At 41.7% G+C, this 23,680-nt stretch overlaps 1 protein-coding gene across 1 annotated transcript in view; it reads left to right on the top strand.

The window, feature by feature from the left end:
• Window positions 1-23,680, top strand: part of LOC122789063 (ligand-dependent corepressor-like) — a 308,940-nt gene that overhangs the window by 16,435 nt on the left and 268,825 nt on the right. Inside the window, exon 2 of the mRNA XM_044056246.1 lies at window positions 1,456-1,758. Coding sequence (XP_043912181.1) covers window positions 1,506-1,758 — 253 coding nt within the window. The 5' untranslated portion in view covers window positions 1,456-1,505. The remainder of the gene's footprint in view (window positions 1-1,455; window positions 1,759-23,680) is intronic.

Here is a 23,680-nt window from a genome sequence, read left to right as displayed (position 1 = left end):
TGAGACTGTATGTTCTGAAATGGCTGGGAAACCAAAAAATCAAAAGAAAGTCTGACAAGACAGATGCTGAAAAGGAAAATGGTAAAAAGTCTTTCCTTTGTGGAGGGCTTTTGTATAACAGTATTTGATATTTGACAATCTGTCACTGTCATTAATTAGCAGTCAAGATTTTAGTGTTTAGAAGTCTCCTTATACAAGGCCCATTCCTGCCTCACACTGACATTGGTAGCATCCACAGATGTCATAAAGCCGCGTGCATCACTCTGGTGTTGGTTGTTTTGCAACTTCATAGCCATTCGTCACTTGAGTTCATGTTCTTTTCATAGTCTTATCTTTTAATCAGTATTTAAAAATGCTGTCTTTTGACTTGCTTAGAGAAAATTTTATTTCATGAAGGAGTTTTTGAGAGACTTCCAGGCTAAATTTTGAATACTCCTTAATTACGTGGGTATTATTCTTTGGTTTCCTAAATGACATATGGTGGTAAGGAACACAGAACTAGAAGTTGGATATCCTTTGGAAAACTTTGCTGCTGTTTAAATGTTGAATTCCTTGAAGAATGTATAACCAGTTTTTGTGTATTCACTCTGCACCTCACTGGTACTGCTAATAAACAATTATGTTAATTGTTCATCTCTTCTCAATTTACCCGGAGCATTTGCTGTTTGTTGACTAACTTAGTTCCTTTTGAAAATGTTGACTTATATACTCTGCTGTTTTTATCAATTTAATTTTTTGTGTATGTTTTTTGTTCTGTACATTTTGTATTGTTTGTAACCACTGGGGCTCCCCCCTCAGGCCTATGCTGAAAATGGGCACTTGCCCAGTTTCTGTCCCGGTAAACAAACCTCAAATAAATAAATGTTCATTACTTTGAGAGGAATTATTGTTTTTAGCTGTGTATGTCACATTTCATGTAGATATTGCATTTGACTTTTTCTTGCATTATACTGATACTTGATAATTTTTTTCTTTTTTGGTACCCCCCGCAAGTGTGCACCATATTCTGTGTTTTGATGCGGTGCTGCTCCACTTTTTTGTTTTTGCCAAGAAAGTGGAGTGGAGAAAAGTGCATTCTGAAACAGAGCTCTTTTGACTCTAGAAGAAAATGTTCTCCTTTAGCTAACCATTTACCTTTAAGTTTTGCACATGGTGTGCAGGGTTATCAGTGTGTTTTGTGTGGCATGCTACCATTTGCACTCTGTCCACAGTAGATGATCTGCCTGCTTTTTCCCTGAACTACTTATCTCCTTAGCTGGAATCATTGGCCTCTTCAGAACATACAGGAAGTGGGCATCATGCCCCTGGAGTAGGTCAGTCAGTTCAGTAGTTTTCTTTGTCAGTAAAACTGAGAACAGAGAGGCTCCTTTAGCCATTTTAAAGAACTGTGTTTCTTGATCAGTTTGTAATGTTCTGTCTCCTTTCGGACTGATTCATTCCTTGATATTTTTTCAGACAGTTTTAGGGTCTTTGACCCAAGCATTCCGTTAGTTGCTCGGGAGATCATGCAGCGTATGATCCGTCAGTTTGCTGCTGAATATACCTCAAAAAGTAGCTGTACTCAGGACCGCAACCAACTGAAGAGCACAAAGGACCAAAGCCTGTCAAAAGGATATCAGCTACTCACCACTGTTTGTACCACTACCCCCACTGCATTCGCCTCCCAAAATCCTGTGCTCAGTAAACTTCTGATGGCTGACCAAGACACTCCATTGGATCTCACAGTCAAAAAATCTCAGTCGGAGTTAAGTGAACAAGGTAAGTTTGTGTTGTATTTGTGTTTTAGTTTATCTTGCACGAGCCAAGTGTGTTTTGATACTATGCAGATGTAAATTTACTGTGTAAATTATAGTAGTAGTGTCTGCAGCGTTAAAATATGCTGCTGGTCATCCATTTATGTAGGTTGTTTGAATGCTGAAAGTCTAGCTGCCAATTAACCTGGGAGTAAGTGTGCTGCTATGTGAAAAGAGCGGGTGTAGGCTTCATTTGGGTGACTCTTCCCCTTCTGGGAGAATTGTTAGATTTGTAGCCAAAATAGCAGGTGTTGAATAACAGCACTGATACAAGTTTATCACTGTTGAAACATTGCGGATGCTGTCTTAGAATGTAGGTTATTATGCAGACATGCAGGTATCTTGTGAAACTTTGTAGAGTCATAAGCATGCTGAAATATATTTCTGTATTTTCTTGATTTTGTAGAGTTGTTTAGAACTCCACTTGAAATCTTGATAGAAGAGCTTTGTTCCAGATGTTCTTCGTGTTTCACTGTTTCAGTCATTACATTTGGGTTATCTGCTTGCAGGTAGCCCTCAGCCAGCCTGAATATCAAAGTCTTGGATTCCTGCGTCGGATGCGGTCTCTTCTTTCATGACGTCAGGTCGTCAGGGGTATAAAACATGCAGCCGATGCCATTACATCAGTCGTTCTTACCGTGCGGTGCTTGAAGCAGAAGCAGTTCGCAAGTGCTGGTCGGCCGACTCCTGAAATTTTCGTTTTCGAGTTTCAGAACTGAAGTCTACAAAAAAGCTAAGTACTCGGTTGGGAATCCTTTTTCTTGCTCTTAACCGATGTTAGTAAAAGTTAACGATTGCATTACCCGTGGAAAGCAAATACCTCATGAAGATTTTCATTCATACTGCATTCTTTGCTTAGGCCCAGACCACGACGTTCCTCGCTGTCGGTTTTGTGCCTTACTCAACCCCCGAACTATTGGTTGTCGGGCTATTTTTGCAGCAAATTATTTTGGTACTCTTTTTAACTATCCAGAAATGGCTTTGGTAAGCCATCCGACTACCGATATTACGAAAAAACGTAAAGATAAAGACAGAGACAGACCACATTGGTCCAAAACTGCCGACGATCCTTCCTTTAAGCTAGTCGCCAGTACTCAGTGAGGTGCTTTCGCAGCCCCTGATACCCACGACTTCAGATTCGTAGGCCTCTGCTGAGACCCTTTCAGAGTCCGGTATGCTGCGAGATGCTTCTTCGACTATGGAACCTGCGGGTGTGTCTACCTTGGATGGGTCCGGAGCCGCTGTGCGGGCACCTGCTTCTGAGTGTGTATTCAGGCCTACAGACTTGCATTTCAAACTGACACCATCTTCTTCAAGGCCTAAAACTCTACCCATGCCTAGAAAACTGACGTCCAAACTGCATGGTCAGGCCCATATGCCTAAAAAACTTTTGATAAGAATGGCTGAAGACCTTATTACTTTAATTAGAGGAAGTCAGCCTTCCCTCTCTTAAGAGACCAAATTTCTGTTTCGTCTGATTACCAGGATTTGCCCTTATCTACCTATGAGGATTCTGATGCAGAGGATTCCATTCCCTCTGCTTCCCCGCCAGAAGATTTTTCTTTTTGTGAAACCTTGCACTCTCTTAGGGAGCATTACCGCTGGGAAAGCCAGGTTTTCTCTGACTCCAAAAAGAGGCTTAGGGAATTCTTACTCATCCCTCAACACAGGACTTTAGCTATCTCTCCTGTTCTGGACATTGTCGATGATGCCTTCCTGGAATCTAGCCTGGCCCCAGACTCTTTACCTCCAGCTCCCAGAAAACTTGACAGGTATTACAGAGTACCTGACTCTCACAAGTTTCTCTTCAAAAATCCTACTGCAGATCCAGAGACCATTACCCAAGGATCAAAAGGCATTAAGGCTACTACTGCTAGAAACCCTACTCCCTCTGATAGAGATTCCAGGGCCTTGGACAGATGGGGTGAGACAGTACACACTTCTGCTACTTTGGCCATTAGGGACTTAAACTACCAGTTTCATATGTTAAAGTATCAACAACATATTATGGGACTTCTTAAACAGGAAATTATGTTGATTTCTGACTGTGCTGAACATAAAGAATTACAGGATTTAATGCATTCTGCTGAACAAGTTGGTAAACATACTTTGCATTGTGGTTGTGACTCTAGAGGCATCTTGCAGGGCTGCTGTCACTGGGTCTGTACTTGGAAGGCATGCTTGGCTTAAGGAGCAAAATTTGCCAGATCATGTTAAAGCTGAATTACTGGATGCTCCCTTAAACCAAGACCGCCTGTTTGGCAACAAAGCAGAAGTCCTAAAAAGGACAGAGGTAAAAGCTAAATCTATGCAAACTTAAATATTTCCTACAAGTACAGCCTCCCAGATTTAGTAGGCATTGGCCTTCTAAGAATTGGTCCTTTTCAGTCTCTTCCAGGCCTTCTCAGACGAAACCCAGGAACAGCAGACCACCTAGGCTACAGTCTCAAGGTACACACAGGCCTAAGCAGTGGAAGGCTCCCACTTCCAAAGCTGGAAGTAGTAAGACTCCCCCCTATGCAAAAATTTCACAAGGACTTAACCTTAACCCTTCCAAGTCCTGCTCAACTGCCTGCTCCCTTAAGGGGTTTTAAATATAGTTTTCCAAGGGTACAGATTCTACTTCCACACCTTACCATCCCCAAATGGTTGGCCAGACCTACCCCCAAATCAGTGGGCAGAGGCTCAGCAGCAGGTTTTCTCTTCTAAGTATCAGGGCTATTCATCCTGTCCCAGCAGAAGAAAGGGGACAAGGGTTTTGCTCAAGACTTTTCCTGGTACCCAGAAAAGACTGCTCCTGGCATCCTGCCCTGGACCTCTCTATTCCAAACACCTTTTTAGTAATCCCAAAATTCAAAATGCTAACACTTACACATCTGCTTCCTATGCTAGGCAAAGATGCTTGGTTGGCAACCTTACACTTAAAAGAAGCTTACCTGCACATTCCAATAAGGGAATCTTGCAGGAAATACCTACGCTTCAGAGCAGGCTCCATGCACCATCAGTTCTCTGCACTTCTCTTTGGCTTATCTACTGCATCCAGGGTATTCACAGTGTCTAGCTCCAGTCATTGCATTTTGCAGGCAAAGAAATATTCGTATATATCCATACGTGGACGATTGTCTAATTCAGGCAGAAAACCAGGGTATGCTACTAAAACATCTGGCATTTGTAAACAGACTTCTAACCTCACTGGGGTACACCATAAACGAAAAGAAATCTAATCTAGTACCCTGCCAGCACATTGTATTCCTGGGAATAAGCTTGAACACAACTTCCCAGATGGCTTACCTCACGCCAGAGAAAGAAGTTTGACAGCCTACTTCAAACTACTGGCCACAAAAACCCAGCTATTTGCAAGGAAAATCCTGCAAGCCCTGGGGTTCATGGCCTCTTGCATTCTACTAATTCCATATGCAAGACTGCATATGAGGAAACCACAGTGGTATCTAAAAAGCCTGTGGTGTCAACATTCTCAGGACCTGGAATCAATGATTCCCATCATTCCTTGTATAAAGACAAGAGTTCCTTTGGTGGGCAGAGGCCTGCTACCACACAAGGGGCTCCCATTCACTTTACCCCCTGCAGCCCAAACCCTAACAGACGCATCAGACTATAAATGGGGGGCTCCCTTGATAGGGCAGTGCATTCAGGGCATATGGAACCCAAGTCAAATGTACCTGCATATCAATCAAAAAGAAATGTTAGCTGTGCTTAATTCCCTGACTGCCTTAAAGGACCACATTCATACAGGACAATTATTGGTAAAGACACACAACACCACTGTTATGTGGTACATAAACAAGCAGGGGGGAACCCACTCATACCCTCTCTGCAGACTAGCCATAGCTCCGTTGAACACAGCCTTGAGCTGCCGAGTTCATCTACAAGCTCAGTTCCTGCCAGGCAAGCTAAATTCACTGGCAGACGACTAATGTAGAAATCTCATGAACCCACACAAGTAGAAACTGGAACCAAAGATATTCAACCTTTTGAGAAACAAATGGGGGGAGGGGAATCCAGCGATTGATCTGTTTGCCTCCTTTCAGAACTACCAGTTAGACAAATTCTGCTCAAGGACTTCCAACAGTCAAGCTTGGAAAGTGGATGCTCTGTCTTTCACCTGTGAAAGCCTCTGTTTATGCCCCCCCCCCCGAAAGTTTTGCTAAAGATCAAACAGGACAAGCTAAGGACAATACTGATTGCACTAGACTGGCCACACTAGCACTGGTACCCCCTCTTGCGCAGTATGTCACTGCTGGTACCATGGGACCTGCCTCAGACCCCTTCGTTGCTGTCACAGCAGGAGGGCCAGATTCTGCACCCTCAGCTTCAAACCCTGAACCTTACAGCCTGGCTAATTCCTTGAGCTCTCCAATAGTATCCCTCAGTAAGGAGGTGCTAGATGTCATTCTGGAGGCAAGGAGGCCTAGTACTAGAACATCCTATGCTGAAAAGTGGAAAAGATACTGTTCCTGGTGCCAGACTCGGGGATGGCCACTTACTGCATATTCTTCATTACTTAACAGAGATGCTCCACAAGGGCCTTTCCTTCTTGTCAATTCATGCCTCTGCAATTTCAGCACATTATAATACTGAACCACCCCTCTTCTCTCACCCCCTGATAAAGCAATTCCAAAGAGTGGCCAAAAATTGAAGACCTCCTGGGTGAGCCCCTACTCTAGCCTGGGACCTCAACTTTGTATTGGAAAAGCTCCCTCTAGCTCCTTTTGAGCCAGCTGCAGAGTTGAAATTCCTTTCTTGGAAAACCGCCTTTATCATCTTCCATGCAGATAGGGTGTCCTTCAGGACCAGTCCTTCCTTTATGCTCAAGGTGCTGTCTAGTGTGGCCCTTAATCAGTCCATTCATTTGCCTACTTTTTTTTCCCAAATCCACAAAACAAAGGAGAATGAATACTGCACTCTTCGGACGTGCACAGACAACTTTGATTTTATTTGGACAGGACTAAGCCTCTTAGAAAATCTGAACAGCTGCTAGTTGGCTTTGCTGCAGGGGCAGAGGGGAAGGCCATTTCAAAGCAAACCATTTCTAAGTGGATAGGCCATTGCATTCATTTATGCTATAAGCTCCATGGAAAACCTACCCCACAAGGGATAAGACCCCATTCCACCAGGGCTGCATCCACCTCTACGGCCTTTCTCAGAGGAGTACCTACCAGGGACATCCTAGAAGCTGCTACCTGGAGCTCTGTACATACCTTCACCAAGCATTACCACATGCTTATTTTTTTCTAAAAACAGAGCTGGTTTTGCCACTGCAGTTTTGCAGGGCTTAATATCTGGTTTTAATGCTCTCGAACTTCCACCTCCCTAACTTAGCTTTGGGAATCAACCCAAATGTAATGACTACAACAGTGAAACACGAAGAACATAGTACAGTTGTGTACCCTTACCATAAATGTAGATGTTGGAGTGTATTCACTGTTGCAGTCCTGGTTACCCTTCCTCCAGCCCCCTGACTTCTCTTGGCTCTACCTTCTTGTTTAGTGTTTTTAGCTTTCTGGTGTATTTCCTTTTTGTTGGAGGTGTAATCTAACATATAATTGCTTTCCATTATGGGGGCACCTGACATCTGGGGGCAAGAAAAACTGATGTAATCGTGTCTGCTGCATGTTTTATACCCCTGACGACCTGATGTCATGGAATAAGAGAGAGCATCTGAAGCAGGAATCCAAGACTTTGATATTCAGGCCGTAGGCAGTTAACCCAAATATAATGACTAGAACAGTGAATATACTCTAACATCTACATTTATGGTAAGTGTACCAACAGTACTTTATGTGATAGCTTTAACTGCTTTACTCAAAATTAAAATGAGGAATTTCATGCCCCCACTTCATGCAGGAATTTCTTTTTTTTTTTTCATAGTTGTGACAGTTACTATACAATGTTAAGTTGTCATTCTCGCCTTCATTCTTGCTGGATGTGTTCGGAGCCGATCCTCGGCTCCGACTCGGCCTACATTATAGCTCGAGAGTTATTTTTACCGGCTCGAGGCAGCCCTATATCCCACAATACCATGCGCCAACTCCACAGATCTTGTTTGCCTCTTCGCTGCGAGGTAGTCTGTTTTTACCGGCTCTGGTCAGTAAGTGCTTTTTTCATATATATATATATATATATATATATATATATATATATATATATATTCAGTATCAGTAGTTTTTTCCAGTTACTTACCCTTCTTTAGGTACCTTCTAACTGCCTTACCTTTCGGTAGCCCTTTTTCCCCTTTCTTTAGTTTTTTATCTTCTAAAATGAAACGGCACTCAAAACTTTTAAGAACACAGATTGAGAAAGCGGCTCCAAACTGGCAGAGGAAAAAACAGTTTTAATCCACAAAGAACAGGTACAATTCCAAAGAGGGAAAATTCCAAGAAAATCTTTTAAGCGCTTTTCGTTTGTTCACCAACAAACTTCATCAGAAAGTAAATTGACAACACAGCCCCAAACCATTTAAACAAAAAAGTGCGGGAAAATTAAGCTACATTTAAAGTTGTACAGACTTTAAAAAACATATATATATATTATCTTGAATGAACCTTTTAAAAAACATATCTCCACACAAAATAAATAGTATATCTTATAAGATACAACTCTAAAAAAGCCACGACAAACTGGTGAAGATAAAAGCCAGAAGTTCCGAAGCCAAATGCAAAATCCACCACACAAATGTAGAAATACGAAAACAATTTAATAAGCGCTTTCGGAAGAAATAGTATCCTTCCTTCTTCAGACTTATAAGATAAGCTTAAATAAAATATACCCTAACAAATATCCTAAGAATCCTGCTAATACTACGGGAGCTATACCCAAAAATAACTCTAGTGCGCTACCTTCGCTAGTAAATTTTTTACCGTATCAGAAACGGACTTTAACATATCCAAACAGGGGAAGGTCTCACAGCAGGGACTCCCGCAAGAGAAAGTACTCAGCGGAGTCATCCGGTTACAACAGAAGGAAAAAGAATTGACTTCAGATTTATTGTTTAACTTTTCTAACTTTGTTTTGGATTGTACTTGTATACAGGTTTTAAATAGAGGCCTTAGTTTCATACCGGCCACTCCGGCCATACTAACAGACACACTGTTTGACTTAAGGATGTTCTGCAGGAAATTATGTTTAAAATTGTTATTTAATGATACAACATCTCATGAATGGGGGAATGATTTAATAAGAACAAAAAGTGTATTTATCCCTGATATGCCTTTACATGTAGAGTGTTTCCTTAGGGCTTGTGAGAACCAGTTTTATTCAATGTTCAGCAAGATAGACAAGAAAGGCAGGTTTTATAATTTGACTCCGGATGAGTATCGTTCTCTTAACGAACTCAAACAGAACGCCCAGATAGTCATTAAGCCAGCTGACAAGGGGGGGGAGTAGTCCTTTTAAACACGCAGGATTACATCAATGGTATGACCCAAATGTTGCAGGAAGCAGACACCTATACCCCCATATCCCCTGAAGAAGTAACTAAAATCATTAAAACAGTCAAAGACGTTTTCTACGACCTTCTCATGTGTCGCCAGATTAGCCAAGAAGTATATGAGTTTTTATATATAGAACATCCCACCACTCCTATAATAAAAGGTATACCTAAGGTACATAAAGGTGTATATCCAGTTCCATTAAGACCTATAGTATCGGGTGACAAGTGGGTGACAGCACATGCGTCTCAATTAATTGAAAACATTTTGAGACCAGTAGTAAACCAGTCTCCCACTATACTTAGACACATATGATTTTTTGAATGACATCAAAGAATTAAATTTAGATAGTTGTCAATCATATCTTTTGATTACTTTGGATGTCAAGGAATTATTCACTTCGATACCTAATGATACTGGCATGCAATATATTAATGAACAATTAAAGAGACTAATTTTTCTAAAGACAGAATCATATTGATAGATCAATTGTTAGAACTAGTATTATTCAATAACGCCTTTATGTTTGGTGGCAATAATTATTTACAGAAGTGGGGGGTTGCCATGGGCACCCCCTGCGCCAATACTTATGCCAACCTGGTAGTCCTGTGGTGGGAAAAGTTATATCTTTTCACGCATGAGAATTTTAAGCTCATTAAACTTTATAGGCGTTTTGTGGACGACGTCATAATAATTTGGGAAGGCACTCTGGAGTTATTTGAATCCTTCTTGCAATATTTGAATACTACTAGTACGTTCTTACGTTTTACGCAAGAAATCTCTGACCAAGAAGTTCATTTCTTGGATGTCACCCTTAGGTTCACAAAGGAGGGCACCTTGGAATCCACTCTATATAGGAAACCAACTTGGAAGAATTCTATGCTATGTTTTGATAGCAGGCATCCCCGGCATACCTTTCAAGCTATAGTCAAGAGTCAATTTACCAGGATTAGGAGATTGTGTAGCAACATAGATGAATTGAACCAAGAAGCACGGTTCCTAGAGAAGTTATTTATTAATAGAGGATACAATTCTATCATGGTCAGTAACATTAAATCTGAAATTTTGGGTGACATTATACCTATGAAAAAGAACAACATGACTATGAAATGTAGAAAAAATGATACAAGATCTTGTAGGAAAGAGGATGCCACCAGTGACCATTTAAGTTATATCACTACATATACTAGTGATATTAGAAAGATCCAGCAGGTCATTTACAACAACTGGCACATCTTAACTATAGATTCATGTACTAAGAAATTTATTAGTAAGTGTCCCACCTTTACCTATAAGAATAGTAGGAACCTGAAAAGAATCTTATGTGGTGACATGCATATTAAAACAGAGGGAGATGATATCCCGACTTATAGCATTAACACCAAGGATCCTGGTACTTACCCATGTTATAGCTGTAATAGGTGCAGATACATAACCAAGACACAGTGTTTTAAACATCCCAACATTAATTATGTTTTTAAACCAAACTTCCAAGCAAGCTGCAGTACTAGAAACCTGATATATTTAGCCACCTGTAACAAATGTGAGGCCTTCTATGTGGGGCTAACAAAGAGAAGATTACAGGAACGTATATACAATCATCTTTATGATATACGTAAAGCCACAGACAATAATGCGTTGGCTAAACATATTATTGAATTTTCCACTCATTCCTTTTCTTTTAGAGTTCTACAAATAGTGAAACAGAATGGAAGAGGGGGAGACAAAGAGAATTACTTGGCACTAATGGAGCTCAAATGGATATTCCGTTTGGGAGCACACATAGAGCCGGGTCTTAATAGTCAAGTGTCCATCAAACCCTTCTTAATATCAAGGAAGTAAATATTTAGGTTTTTGATACCTAAGATAGATTTTATATGGTACAATTTAGTTTTAATATTTGTAAGCACCGTTTGTTATTGCATGTTTTCAGTTTATTATTTGTTCTTTGTTAGTATAGGTTTCTAATCAGATATGCATTTATTTATTTGTCTATATTTTATAATATTTATATACATATACTTGATTTAAGGATGAATTTAATATATACTATGTATTTAGAATAATTGAGTTAAAGAGCAGTCATACAATGCTACTTGAATTTATATGATATTTATATGACATCTACTGATGCATTTCACCAAGTTCATGTATACATTTATAACATCATGCTCAATAATTATGGGCAAGTTCTATAACTCACATAGTGATTTTTATTTAAATATGATTAAGATTGGCTAATATTATTCATCTGTATACATCAGAGATGGATTTCATTTACCACTTGGTAAATTTTGATTTATATAAATTTACAAAAAATTTTTTATTAATGAGCTTAATTTTCAACTAAGTGTTATTAATGTTTTAATTTATGTATATATTTTCATTTCATCCATTGGTTACAATAATACCAGAGATATTTATATAAGGACACGTGCAGATGTTCTTTGAAAATATCAAAGTATATAGTAGCTCAAGATCTGAGTTCATAAATGCATTCAAATGGTTAAATGTTTTTAATGTTTTTAGCATAGTTTAAATGCTAATTGATTAATGAGCAGACTTTCCCGCCTTGAGCGGTTGTATATAATCTCTGAACAGGTCTAAGTGATTTATCTGATGAAGCGTGGATGGACCACGCGAAAGCGCTCATTTTTTACTTCCAATAAACTATTTTGTTTGATCCTGAGAATTGCCAACGTGTCTTGTTCCTGTTACAGCAGCTTTTCATGATTATTGGATGAATCTTACGTGGTTTGGTACTGTACTTCATCTACACAAATATCCTAAGAAATATATTAAAAAATATATATGTATAACAACAACCTACACTAACTCATTCAGGTGGTTTCTCAAAGAAACAAACTAAAAGACATAATTGAACATAAAGAAATATAAAGGTACAATTATGAATGCCTTTTAACGAAAATGTTTAAAAATGCAGAGTAATTCAAAAAATATGTAGAAATTAATGAAATAAAAGCGATATACTTGGATATGCTCTATCTTTGTAAACTTGTCAATTTACTTTCTGATGAAGTTTGTTGGTGAACAAACGAAAAGCGCTTAAAAGATTTTCTTGGAATTTTCCCTGTTTGGAATTGTACCTGTTCTTTGTGGATTAAAACTGTTTTTTTCTTGCCAGTTTGGAGCCGCTTTGTCAATCTGTGTTTTTAATAGTTTTTTATCTTGGGCCTACGGGCTTTTCCTTAGTTTTTCCCCCACCCCTCTCAGTGTGTGTGTGAGGTGTGAGTTTTTAGTCAGTTCCCTTAACTTAAATAAGTGTGCGTGTGTGTGGACTGACTGTTCCCTTTCCTTTTTAGGATGTCAAAGGACCCTAAGGTTTCGGGATTCAAGAAGTGTGACTTGTGCTGTCAGAAAATGTCTCTGACAGACGGTCACACTTCTTGTGTCTATTGCTTGGGGCCTTTACACCTGCAGGACTCTTGTTCCGTTTGTCACGGATTTAGTTGAAGAGTCCTGCAGGAAAGGCGTAACAAGCTCTTCCTAAGGGGCTTGTTAAAGCCTGATGACTCCCCGTCCAAGTCTGGCTCGGGGAAGTCGTCAAAAACCGCCAAACGCTCTGCTCCAGCTTCTGAGCCAAGGGCTGGCGTTATCGAGACGGCTCCAACATCGGTTCCGTCTGGGTCCGAGGCGAGCAAAGTGGTTTCTGCTCCGAAACCATCATCGGAGCCGACCCCAGCGCGCAAGCGCTCTAGGTTCCCTTCGCTAGAGTCTGTCAGATGGGCTCCGAGGTCCCCTCTCCTATCGGAGCGAGTCATAGGACTCATTCATAGAGGTCATCCAGGCTGTCCGACCACGACATCGAGAGGGTGGTCAGTAGACTCATAAAATCTCAGGCGCTGGCCCAAATGCTCCAGAGCCCATCTCACCAGACTGTGGCTCCTTTGATACAGTTATCCATTCCTCCTCCGACTTATCTCTCGAGTTCGGAGCCGGAGTTTGTCGGAACCGTGACCTTGCCCACGTCGGAGCCGATACTTCCTCCTTCGGCTCCGGTGTCGTCGGCTCCAACCTCTTCATTGGTTCCGTCCATGGAGAGGTCCAGGCGCCGAGACTACATTGTCGGCTCCAAGGGGGCGAGTGGCATCGGACCCTTGTCCGACCCCGCTCTCCCTCTCGGAGCTTCAGCCCCGACATCATTCTCGGAGCCTTCTCTGTCGGTTCCAGGGGTGTTTCCGGTCTCTTCGGAGCTGGGGCTACCTTTGGGTCCAGCACACTCCTCATCACCTCGAAGGCTCCCCTATCAGATACCAGTGTCCACTCCAAGGTTAAGTTCTGCGGCTCCTCCCTCTGTATTGCCTGTTACGGTCTCTGGCCATCCTCCTACACCTGACAGCAGAGGTCCAAAGCATAGGGTACCCACTTTGGGTGTCTCCACCTCTTCCGAGGGCTCCCCTGAAGTTTCTCTGTAAAGCCTTTCTTAAGGGCATCTTTTTGCTCAGACCTCCAGTCAAAGATCCACCCCCACAATGGGATTTGAATTTAGTTCTAACCTCACTAATTCTGCCCCCTTTTGAACCTGCAGCTTCTTGCTTCCTCAAACTTCTTTCTTGGAAAACGCTGTTTTTAATAGCTATAACATCTGCCAGAAGGGTATCGAAACTTCAAGCCTTGTCTGTCCGTCATCCTTATTTGGTTTTTCATAAAGATAGGGTAACTCTCAGAACAAACCCTTCCTTTCTACCAAAAGTGTTATCGGAAGCAAATCTAAACCACTCCATTGATTTGCCTGTCTTTTTCCCAGACTATACCAACAGGGCTGAACAAAAATTACATTCATTAGATGTTCATCACCAATTACGGTATTACCTAGACAGGGCAAAACAATTCAGAAAGTCAGACCAGCTCTTTCTCTCTTATGCTGCAGGCAAGAAAGGGCTTCCGGTATCGAAAGTTACTCTTTCTAGATGGCTGACATCTATTATTACCTTGGTCTATGAGTTGAGACACAGGCAACTTCCCTCTAGGCCTAAGGCTCATTCAACTAGGGCACTATCAACTTCAACGGCGTTTCAAGCAAGGTTACCAATAGATGCCATTTGTGCAGCAGCTACATGGGCGTCCAAACATACCTTTATTGCCCATTACAAGCTTGATTTAGCCTCCAGAAATAGAGCTGATTTTGGTTCCACTGTACTCAGGAGTCTGTTCCATTGAGCCACCCAGGACTAAGATGCTAGGGACGCTGTCCCATCCAGCAAGAATGAAGGCGAGAATGACAACTTAACATTAAGAAGTTATGTCTTACCATAACGTTCCATGTTGGTTGTCTTCTTCTTTCCTTCTTTCTTGCGTCCCTCCCTCCTGCCCCCTAGCCTGGATAGACTTGGTTCTGAGTCCTTCCATTTCTGGAGAATACAATATGTTGCGTCTTTTCCTTGTATCCTTAGTGTTACTAGCAGGTAATCTGTACTCGTAAAAGAGGATTATAATATTATTACTATATTATTATTATTTATACTATGTCTTAGATTCCAACCGAGATCTGGGGAGTTAGCGCATGGTATTGTGGGATATAGGGCTGCCTCGAGCCGGTAAAAATAGCTCTCGAGCTATATTATAGGCCAAGTCTGAGCCGAGGATCGGCTCCGAACCCATCCAGCAAGAAAGAAGGCGAGAAGAAGACAATTAACATGGAACGTTATGGTAAGACATAACTTCTTATTTCTTACCCATTGTTCACACTGTTAAATGTTTTATTTGTTGGAGGTAAGCACTTTCCATATTGCGGCTTTGAGGGCTTTAAATACTGAAGCAGGGCATCAGGTTTGCTCATTTCTTTGAACTTTGCACATATTCACTGACTGCTGTCACTGCTGGTGTTTAAACAGCATCACCTTGACACAGCCAGCAGGTGAATCTTGCAGTCTGTTGCACTTTTTTTGTTGTAGGTCCATTCAGGAAGTGGACAGGGAAAAAAGTGATCACTGGAATGTCAAGTGGTCAAGTCTGTACCTTGTCCAGGGCTGACAGTTACAGATAAGTAAGCATGAATCCAGGCACTGGTCCCCTGGGCCAGATTTTTTTTTTCATGTATTGTATTGGCAGAATCTTTTTGCTTAATTCATTTTCTTGTAAAAGTTGGGCTTGGGTCTTCTTATTTGTGTTAACTGTGAAGTATGTTGCTGAGAAGTTTCTTGGTCCCTTTCCTAGAATAAGACCCTTGACAATAATTTGAAGTTGACTGCTTGCCTGAGAGAGTTACTTAGTTTTAATCAGAAGCTCTGAACGTTCCCTAATGCCTACTTCCTCTTAAAGTAATAGTTGCACAGTTGGACAGAGTTTGTTTCCTTGCATACAAGGACTCCTCTCACCTTTTTCTGTTCTCATTTGTTTTCATTGATGATAGGTCCATAGAAATCAGTGTTGTACCTTGTAAAATAAATGCAAATGAAATGGGTTTTGAAAATGCCTTTTTGTTGTGTCAGAAGTGTGCCAAGAGTGTTGTGAAACCACCTTGTGAAGGATTGGCAGTTAGAGAGGATTAAGATTTTGCTGTTTCCTGTAACTAAACAACATACAGAGTTTGATTCCTTCCTTCTTTTGTATGCTGTGCAAACCCAAATAAGTCAGTTAAGCATGCAGTGCTTCCCAGGCCTCCACAGAAGAGGGACTTTTGTGTCCATTTGGCTTAGCTTAATAAATTGAGTTGCTAGGTACAGTTGCCCAGTGTTAGTCTGGTAGGCACAAACTGTCACAGCAGCATGCTTTGTTTACCACCTATTCTACTGCTATTTGTCTTTGTGCCATCACTGCTGCTTGTTTATATTTTTTTTATATTTGCTTCTGCTTGCTGATGTGTACTAGCCTCATAATATACTTGCTAGGGAGAAGGAGTTAAAAGTTGAAAGTTATTTGAGCTGTACTCATTTAACTAAAGATGTCCCTCCATTATCACTGTTGCAGTATTCTTTGCTAAAGGGATCCCCTGCCAAGAGTAGCCCAAGGTCCAGCTAGTATGACAAAGCCTTAGGATTTTAAGGACATCTTATGTCACACGTATCCTCCCTGCTCCCAGCATAGAGCATAAAGGTAATGTACAGACATGCATATCTCAGAACTTAAGTGTAAGGAAATAGAAGATGATACCATGGAAAAACGTATTAAAATTCCACTGAAAACAAGAGATGAGTGCTTTCAGCTTGAGAGCAGATAACGCACCAGGACTTAATGAAATGTTACCTATGAAACCTATTCTGAGAACGTGTCAACTTAGATGATGACACTGATGGGGAATGCCTGTCTTTTTGCCCATGTGATTAATAGAAGTGAAATCTGTGTAGAAAATTCAGTGATGATGTAACTTCATAGGAAATTGTTAGTGATGCATTTTGAGTTTTATTGGATGATTTTAGTATTTAACTGAGCATTAGATTTGTAAATGCAGATCTAAAGGCGAAAAGCTGAAAGCGCTCATCTCTTGCTTTTAATGGAATTTTAATAAAAACTTTTTGCCATTGTGTCATCTTCTGTTCTCTCACACTTGGATTTGTTTTTTCAAGTGATTTTGCTGGCCTACTTGGATTCATTTGTTCATATCTCAGAACTTATTTGTTGCCAGTCTGAATGCCATTTTCGAGTGTTGGTCTGAACACTCCTACTGGTTACAAAGCCTTTTTCAGATAAGTGCCCCACTGGGTTTTTTTGATCTTTTGTTGCAAGGTTACATGTCATCCAGAAAGGAAAAATGTCAGCGTGGGAGACAGATTACCCATAAGGACACTCAGTGTTTTGCTTGGGTGCTTTTTATGACCATACATATTGCCCAGTTTGAGTGCTAGTCTCCCAAGACTGTCGACCTAGAGAACCGATGTCTTAAGTTGGCACGGTGTGATGGCAGAATCGTCCTGGCCCAAGGAGAAGACCAAAAAAGTTAGGTTGGAATCTGCTGCTGTACCACCTCCCTCAGACGTCTCTCTGAAGGCTGGTGAAAACCTAGAAGATCGTCCAGCTATTCTGTCGAATTCTTCTGCAAAGACCACTTTGGAGGCTGGCATGGATGTGGCTTCTTGCATGTCCTTGTCTCTGGAGATGTCCATTAAGGATGTTGAAGGGAAACAATTTAACTTTTTAGACCGGTAATACTTGTTACCTGCTTTCACATCTAACTCCTCTAGTGCACACTGCAGTGTTTAGGATAAATCATTTTTTTTCATCTTACCTTTAAGCATGTATTGGAAGACCAGTTATAAGACTGCCCACATTCTTCCTCTCAGTAGTCATCTTGAGATTACTGCTTCTGTTTGCTCCTGCTGAGAGGAGTGCAGTTGCATTATTTCCTGGAGACTGCTGATCACCAGAAAGCTTAACTGCTTTATAGGTGACCGCCTGGAATCTGTGCTTATATTCCGATCCTGGTGAGGGTAGGAGCAGAGTGCATTGATTCCTGACTTTCTGGTTGGAATGTGAGTGTCTGTGCTTTAACGTACCTGATTGGTCTGGTTGCTATTTGAGGCATCTACCAGAAAAAGGCTACAAGCCTGCAGACGCTTGCATCATAATGAACAAGACTGTGGATCACCAAACAGGCCATGACCTGCTTCTGTTCTTGGGATTGGTGCTAACGTTTTGCTTCTGGTAAGAGAAGAAGCAAATGAGTATTGTCCCAACAGAGTGAAGCTGTGCTGAGACCAGCATTAATAGTAGCCAGGCAGTAGCCATTCATGCGACTCTCCTCTTTAACATTCTTGACAAACTAATTCTTTATTTTCAGTAAGTACTGCTTCATTTCTTCCTTACTTTAGAATATCTGCCTAAATACTTCATCTTTAAATTTTCAAGGTCTACGTATTAGTTTCCCCTCAAGTGTTGGGCAGTGCTCTGTACAGTGACATTTTTCCTGTGAAAGACTTTAGTACTTAATATATTGATCTCATATTCAGGCATGTCTAAAGGTCCGTTCCCTGCGTTTTCTCCTCTCAACTTGGGCATCCTGAGGCAATGTAGCAACTGTCTCATGTACACAGACAACCCTCTCCTCTTACCTCCCAACACTATGACATGAGAGATGCACATATATATGACCTACAGCCAAGGTCATATGATCAACTGCATCAGTATTTAATATATCTACTAGCATTTTTACTAAATAATGTAAAATTCAAACTTTTATATATATATATATATACACACGTATAAATATATACGTGTGTATATATATATATAAAAGTTTGAATTTTACATTATTTAGTAAAAATGCTAGTAGATATATTAAATACTGATGCAGTTGATCATATGACCTTGGCTGCAGGTCATGTGATGTGTGGTGTGTGTATTTAAATGTGAATGTAACTGCACCTTGTGTTAATCATTGAAAAAGGGAGTTGTCCCGAAAGCTTTGTGTTGGATAAAGGTGTTCTGCTTTTTACTCAACTGTGTTCGTGTGTTTTTGATCTTCAGTATTTCTGTCAGCAATTCATCAATAATAACTAGATGCACATATATAGCCAAATTGGAAGCCAAACACTCTCCAGCCAAGACTAGATTAGCCAGTCAAAAGGAGAGGGTTACACCTGTACCACACCACATTTAACACACAACCCTCCAGAACATACACCACCACAACCCTCACATAATAACACAAAACACATACACCTACTTTTGCGGAGGCTCTCAATAAAAATCTGGCCAAACAGAGACCACTGAGGCAGAAATGCAAACAACCACCACATCCCAGCACAAACTGTGTGACACGCAGCTCACATAACCAAGTGTGCCACTCAACCAAAGCCCATAAGGCAAAACAACTTACCCAATCCACTAGTCATAGGTGACTCAGTAGTAAGGCACACTGATGTCCACTCACCAGGTTGAACAAGGAGAAAGTTACGGTCAGCTGTATGTTGGATGCCAGGATCCACCACATAACCCACATATTTGGGTCACTCCACAACAGGTACAAATATGACTGTCGTTGTCCATGTTGGTGTGAATGACCTAAGGTGTACCACCCTGGACTACATGAAAAGAGACAGAGGAACTCTCGGATCTTGTAGCTCAGGCAGGTATGACCCTAACTCTGAGTAGCATCCTACCGTCACCCAGAATGATACCACAGTACAAGAAGAAAATGATTGACTTCAACAATTGGCTAAGTTTCTGCTATCATTCTAAGGGGATCCAGTATCTGTCTGCCTGGGATGGACATGGACAGACCTCGATGCTTCCCCAGAGATGGCCTGCACCTGTCACCCCAGGTATTCCAGATACTGGCCAAGTCTCTTGCCACCCCTGTAGTGTCTTTTTAGGCAATGTCCTGAAGACAAAATTACCACCATAACAGCTACAAGCAAAATTTGTGGGTAATGCTGTTCAACGCTAGAAGTCTAAATCACAAAATGCATTCACTCGAAGTACTCAAAGTGGAGAGCATTGACATCTGTGCAGTGACAGACACGGTTCAAGGCTTCGGAGAGCACCCCAGCGCTACCAAGCTATAATTCATACCACACCTTTCAGCCCTTAAACCTGTACCGAAGCACTAAAGGCAGTGGTGTCTCCATATTCATAAAAGATATGCACACCCTCCAGACTAGTAGCCCAACATAATACATCAGAGATACTTCAGGTGCAACTAACACTGGGTAAAACTGCAGTCCAGGTTGTAGCCTACTATAGATCCCCCACCCTGTCCCAAGACTCCCACTCCACATTCCTAAACACACTGGAAAATATTAGGGAACAACCCAATACCCTTATACCGGGAAACTTTAACTACCCCTCCATTAACTGGGAAAATTACTCCTGTAGCAACACACTTGCTCAACGTTTTCTGGAATTCATTAATTCCAACGCCTTGGGCAAACTCTTTCTTACCCTCACCAGGGGTAGAAACATCCTTGACCTGGTCATTACTAACATGGGCGACTGTTGCTCTACACCAGTAATCAACTCTTCCCTGGTCAGATCTGACCACAAGCTCATCATCATGGATGTCTATATCCCACTCTCACCCCCCCAAAGGAAACCACTTTAAAAAAAACTTCGAAGCCAATTTTGGACTTTTAAAAACAGAGGTGGCTAACTTCATTACACCCAAGCAGCTATGACGTCGGGTGAAGTGCGACATCAGCCGAGGCCAGACCCAGACTTTGGAATCCGGCCGACCGAAGGGCTGCCTGAGGCAGGACAAACCCATATGTTAGGACTGCAGATGCATACCTATCGGACATCTACATTTATGGTAGGTACAAAACTGTACTTTCCAGATACCAGGCGCAAGATTCATACAGGTCAAAGCAATGGGGGCGCTTCCACCTCTAAATCTGAAGGAGATAAAGCGTAAACCTACAGAAAGCAATCCCAATGACTTCCCTCTGCCTGCACCAAGCACTTGCCTTTTGTCGGTACCCATAGAGGAAAATTAGCACTTTTTGCTCAAAATTGGCAGTTAATAACCCAGGACAAGTGGGTACTAAACATCTTATCACAGGGATACAGATTTCAGTTCCACGCACTGCCAATGGCAAATAGTTGGCCAGATCTGCCAAAAAATCAATGGGCAGAGGCACAGAAACTGGTTACGTCCCTCATGGATGTGGGGGCCATTCAGACAGTACCAGAACAGGAAAAAGGAGAAGGTTTTTACTCAAGACACTTCTTGGTACCCAGAAAGGACAAAGCCTGGCGGCCGATACTGGATTTATAAATTTTTAACACATACCTGGACATTCCAAAATTCAAAATGCTGACTTTGCAGCAGCTTCTGCCCATGCTGGGCAAGAAAGCTTGGCTAGTGACTTTAGACCTAAAAGAGGCATACCTGCATGCCCCACTAAGATATTCGTGCAGAAGATACCTCAGATTCAAGGCTGGCTTAATGCGCATTACCAATTCTCTGCACTGCCCTTTGGCTTATCTGCTGCGCCCAGGGTCTTTACAAAGTGCTTGGCACCAGTAATTGCATTTTGCAGACTAAGAAGTATACAAATTTATCCTTAGTTGGACGACTGTCTCATTCAAGCAGAGAACAAGGACACTCTTCGACAACTGACGTTTGTGAAAAGGCTTCTAACTTGCCTAGGGTACACAATAAATGAAAAGAAATCACAACTGGTACCCTCTCAAAGGATAACATTCCTGGGTGCAAGCTTGGATACAACTGCCCAGATGGCTTGCCTCACTCCAGACAAGAAAAGGCAACTGACTACTTCAAACTGATGGCAACAAAAACTCAGTCTTCTGCAAGAGAAATTCTGCAGGCTCTGGGCTTCATGGCATCCTGCATTCTACTGATTCCATATGCAAGACTGCATATGAGGAAAGTTCAGTGGTACCTAAAAAGTCTTTGGAGTCAGCATGCTCACAGTCTGGAAACGATGATTCCTCTCATTCCCTGCCTGCAACAGGAGTTTCTTTGGTGGGCAAAGGCATGTCACCAAAACATGGGACGGCCATTCACTCTACCCCCCTGCCAGCCAGACCATAACAGATTCATCAGATTATGCCTGGGGGGGGGGGGGGGCACATGGCAGGAAGGATGCATTCAGGGGACATGGTCACCAAAACAAATGCATCTACATATCAACCAGAAAGAGATGCTAGCTGTTAAAAATGCCCTAACAGCCTTCAAGAACTTACTTCATCCAGGACAACTACTGATAGACAGACAAAACCACAGTCATGTGGTATATAAACAAGCAAGGGGGCACACATTCATACCCCTTTGCAGATTATCAATGGCACTGTGGGACACGGCTTTGACCTTCCAAATACATCTTCAAGTTCAATTCCTGCCAGGAAAACAAAACAAACTGGCAGACGATTTAAGCTGAAACCTTATGGATCCCTACGAGTGGAAACTAAATCCACAAGTCTTCAGCATGATAACACAGAAATGGGGGAGCCCAGACATAGATCTATTTGCCTTTCCTCAAAATTATCAATTGAAAAGATTCTGCACAAGGACTTATCACAGACAAGCATGGAAAGTGGACGCCATATCCTTCATTTGGAAAAACCTATTGGTTTACGCCTTTCCTCCTCTGCCTCTTCTCCCCAAGGTCCTTCTAAAAGTTAGACAAGAGAAACCAAAGATGATACTAATTGCCCTGGACTGGCCCCGCCAGTACTGGTTCCCAAGCCTAAGGAAATTGTCTGTATACCCAGCCTGGACCTTACCTCAAAGACCTCAACTACTGTCCCAGCAAAACAATCGGATCCTACACAATCGACTACAGACACTGAACCTGGCAGCATGGCTGATCATGTAGTTATACAAGCACCTCTCAGTAAATCTGTGATGGATGTCATTTTGGAAGCCAGAAGGCCTAGTACCAAAAAATCTTATGCTGACAAATGGAAGAGATTCTGTGCTTGGAATCGAGCACAAGGAACTGATACAGCAGAACCAAATATTCCTCAGATATTACAATACTTAACTGAGATGCTTGACAAAGGCCCATCTTTCTCATCAATAAAAATCCATGCCTCTGTCATTTCGGCTCATTACAATACAGAGCCACCAATCTTTTCTCATCCTTTACTAAAGCAGTATCTTAGAGGAGCCAAAAATTTAAGGCCTCCTAGAAGATCACCAATACCTGCATGGTACCTCAATTATGTGTTGGAAAAGCTCACCCTACCTCCGTTTGAACCAGCTGCTACCGCTGATATAAAGTTCTTATGGAAAACAGCTCTGCTACTAGCAATTACTTCAACAAGAAGAGTTTCAGAGCTACAGGCCTTGATGGCTGTAGAGCCTTTTATCATATTTTACCCAGAGTGTCTGAGAACAAATCCTTCTTTTTTGCCTAAGGCAGTTTCCAGTGTGGCTCTTAAACAGTTCATCTGCCAACTTTTTATCCTAATCCGAAGAACAAAGGGGAGAGAATTCTGCATTCCTTGGATGTACACAGACAGCTAAGATTCTACTTAAGCAGGACTAAAGCTCTAAGAAAAACTGAGCAATTACTAGTGTCATATGCTGCAGGATCAGAAGGAATGGCAATTCAAAGCAAACAATATCAAAGTGGATAAGCTGCTGCATCTGTTTCTGCTACTTAAACCATGGAAAACCTGTGCCCAAGGGCATTAGGTCTCATTCCACCAGAGCTGCAGCTACTTCAGCCTTTCTCAGAGGAATACCAACAAAAGACATTCTAGAGGCTACTATTTGGAGTTCTGTTCACACCTTTACAAAGCATTATCATTTGCCTCTCTACTCTAAGTCCAGGGCAGGCTTTGCCACTGCAGTTCTGGAGGGCCTTATAGCCACACCTAATGCTGTTTAGGTCCACCCTCCCAACCATAGCTTTGGGATTCTACCCAAATGTTGAGTGCAACAGTGAAACACGAAGAACATAGTACAGTTGTGTACACTTACCATAAATGTAGATGTTAGAGTGTATTCACTGTTGCAGTCCAGGTTACCCTCCTGCCATTCCCCTGTCATTCTGGAGTTGATCTTTCCTTCTC

The sequence above is a fragment of the Protopterus annectens genome, chromosome 14.part0, assembly GCF_019279795.1.
Source record: "Protopterus annectens isolate FY-2018-M chromosome 14.part0, PAN1.0, whole genome shotgun sequence".
Classification (NCBI taxonomy): Eukaryota; Metazoa; Chordata; order Ceratodontiformes; family Protopteridae; genus Protopterus; species Protopterus annectens.
The sequence above is the reverse complement of the archived record's forward strand: the minus strand, read 5'-3'. Positions and strand labels throughout refer to the sequence as shown.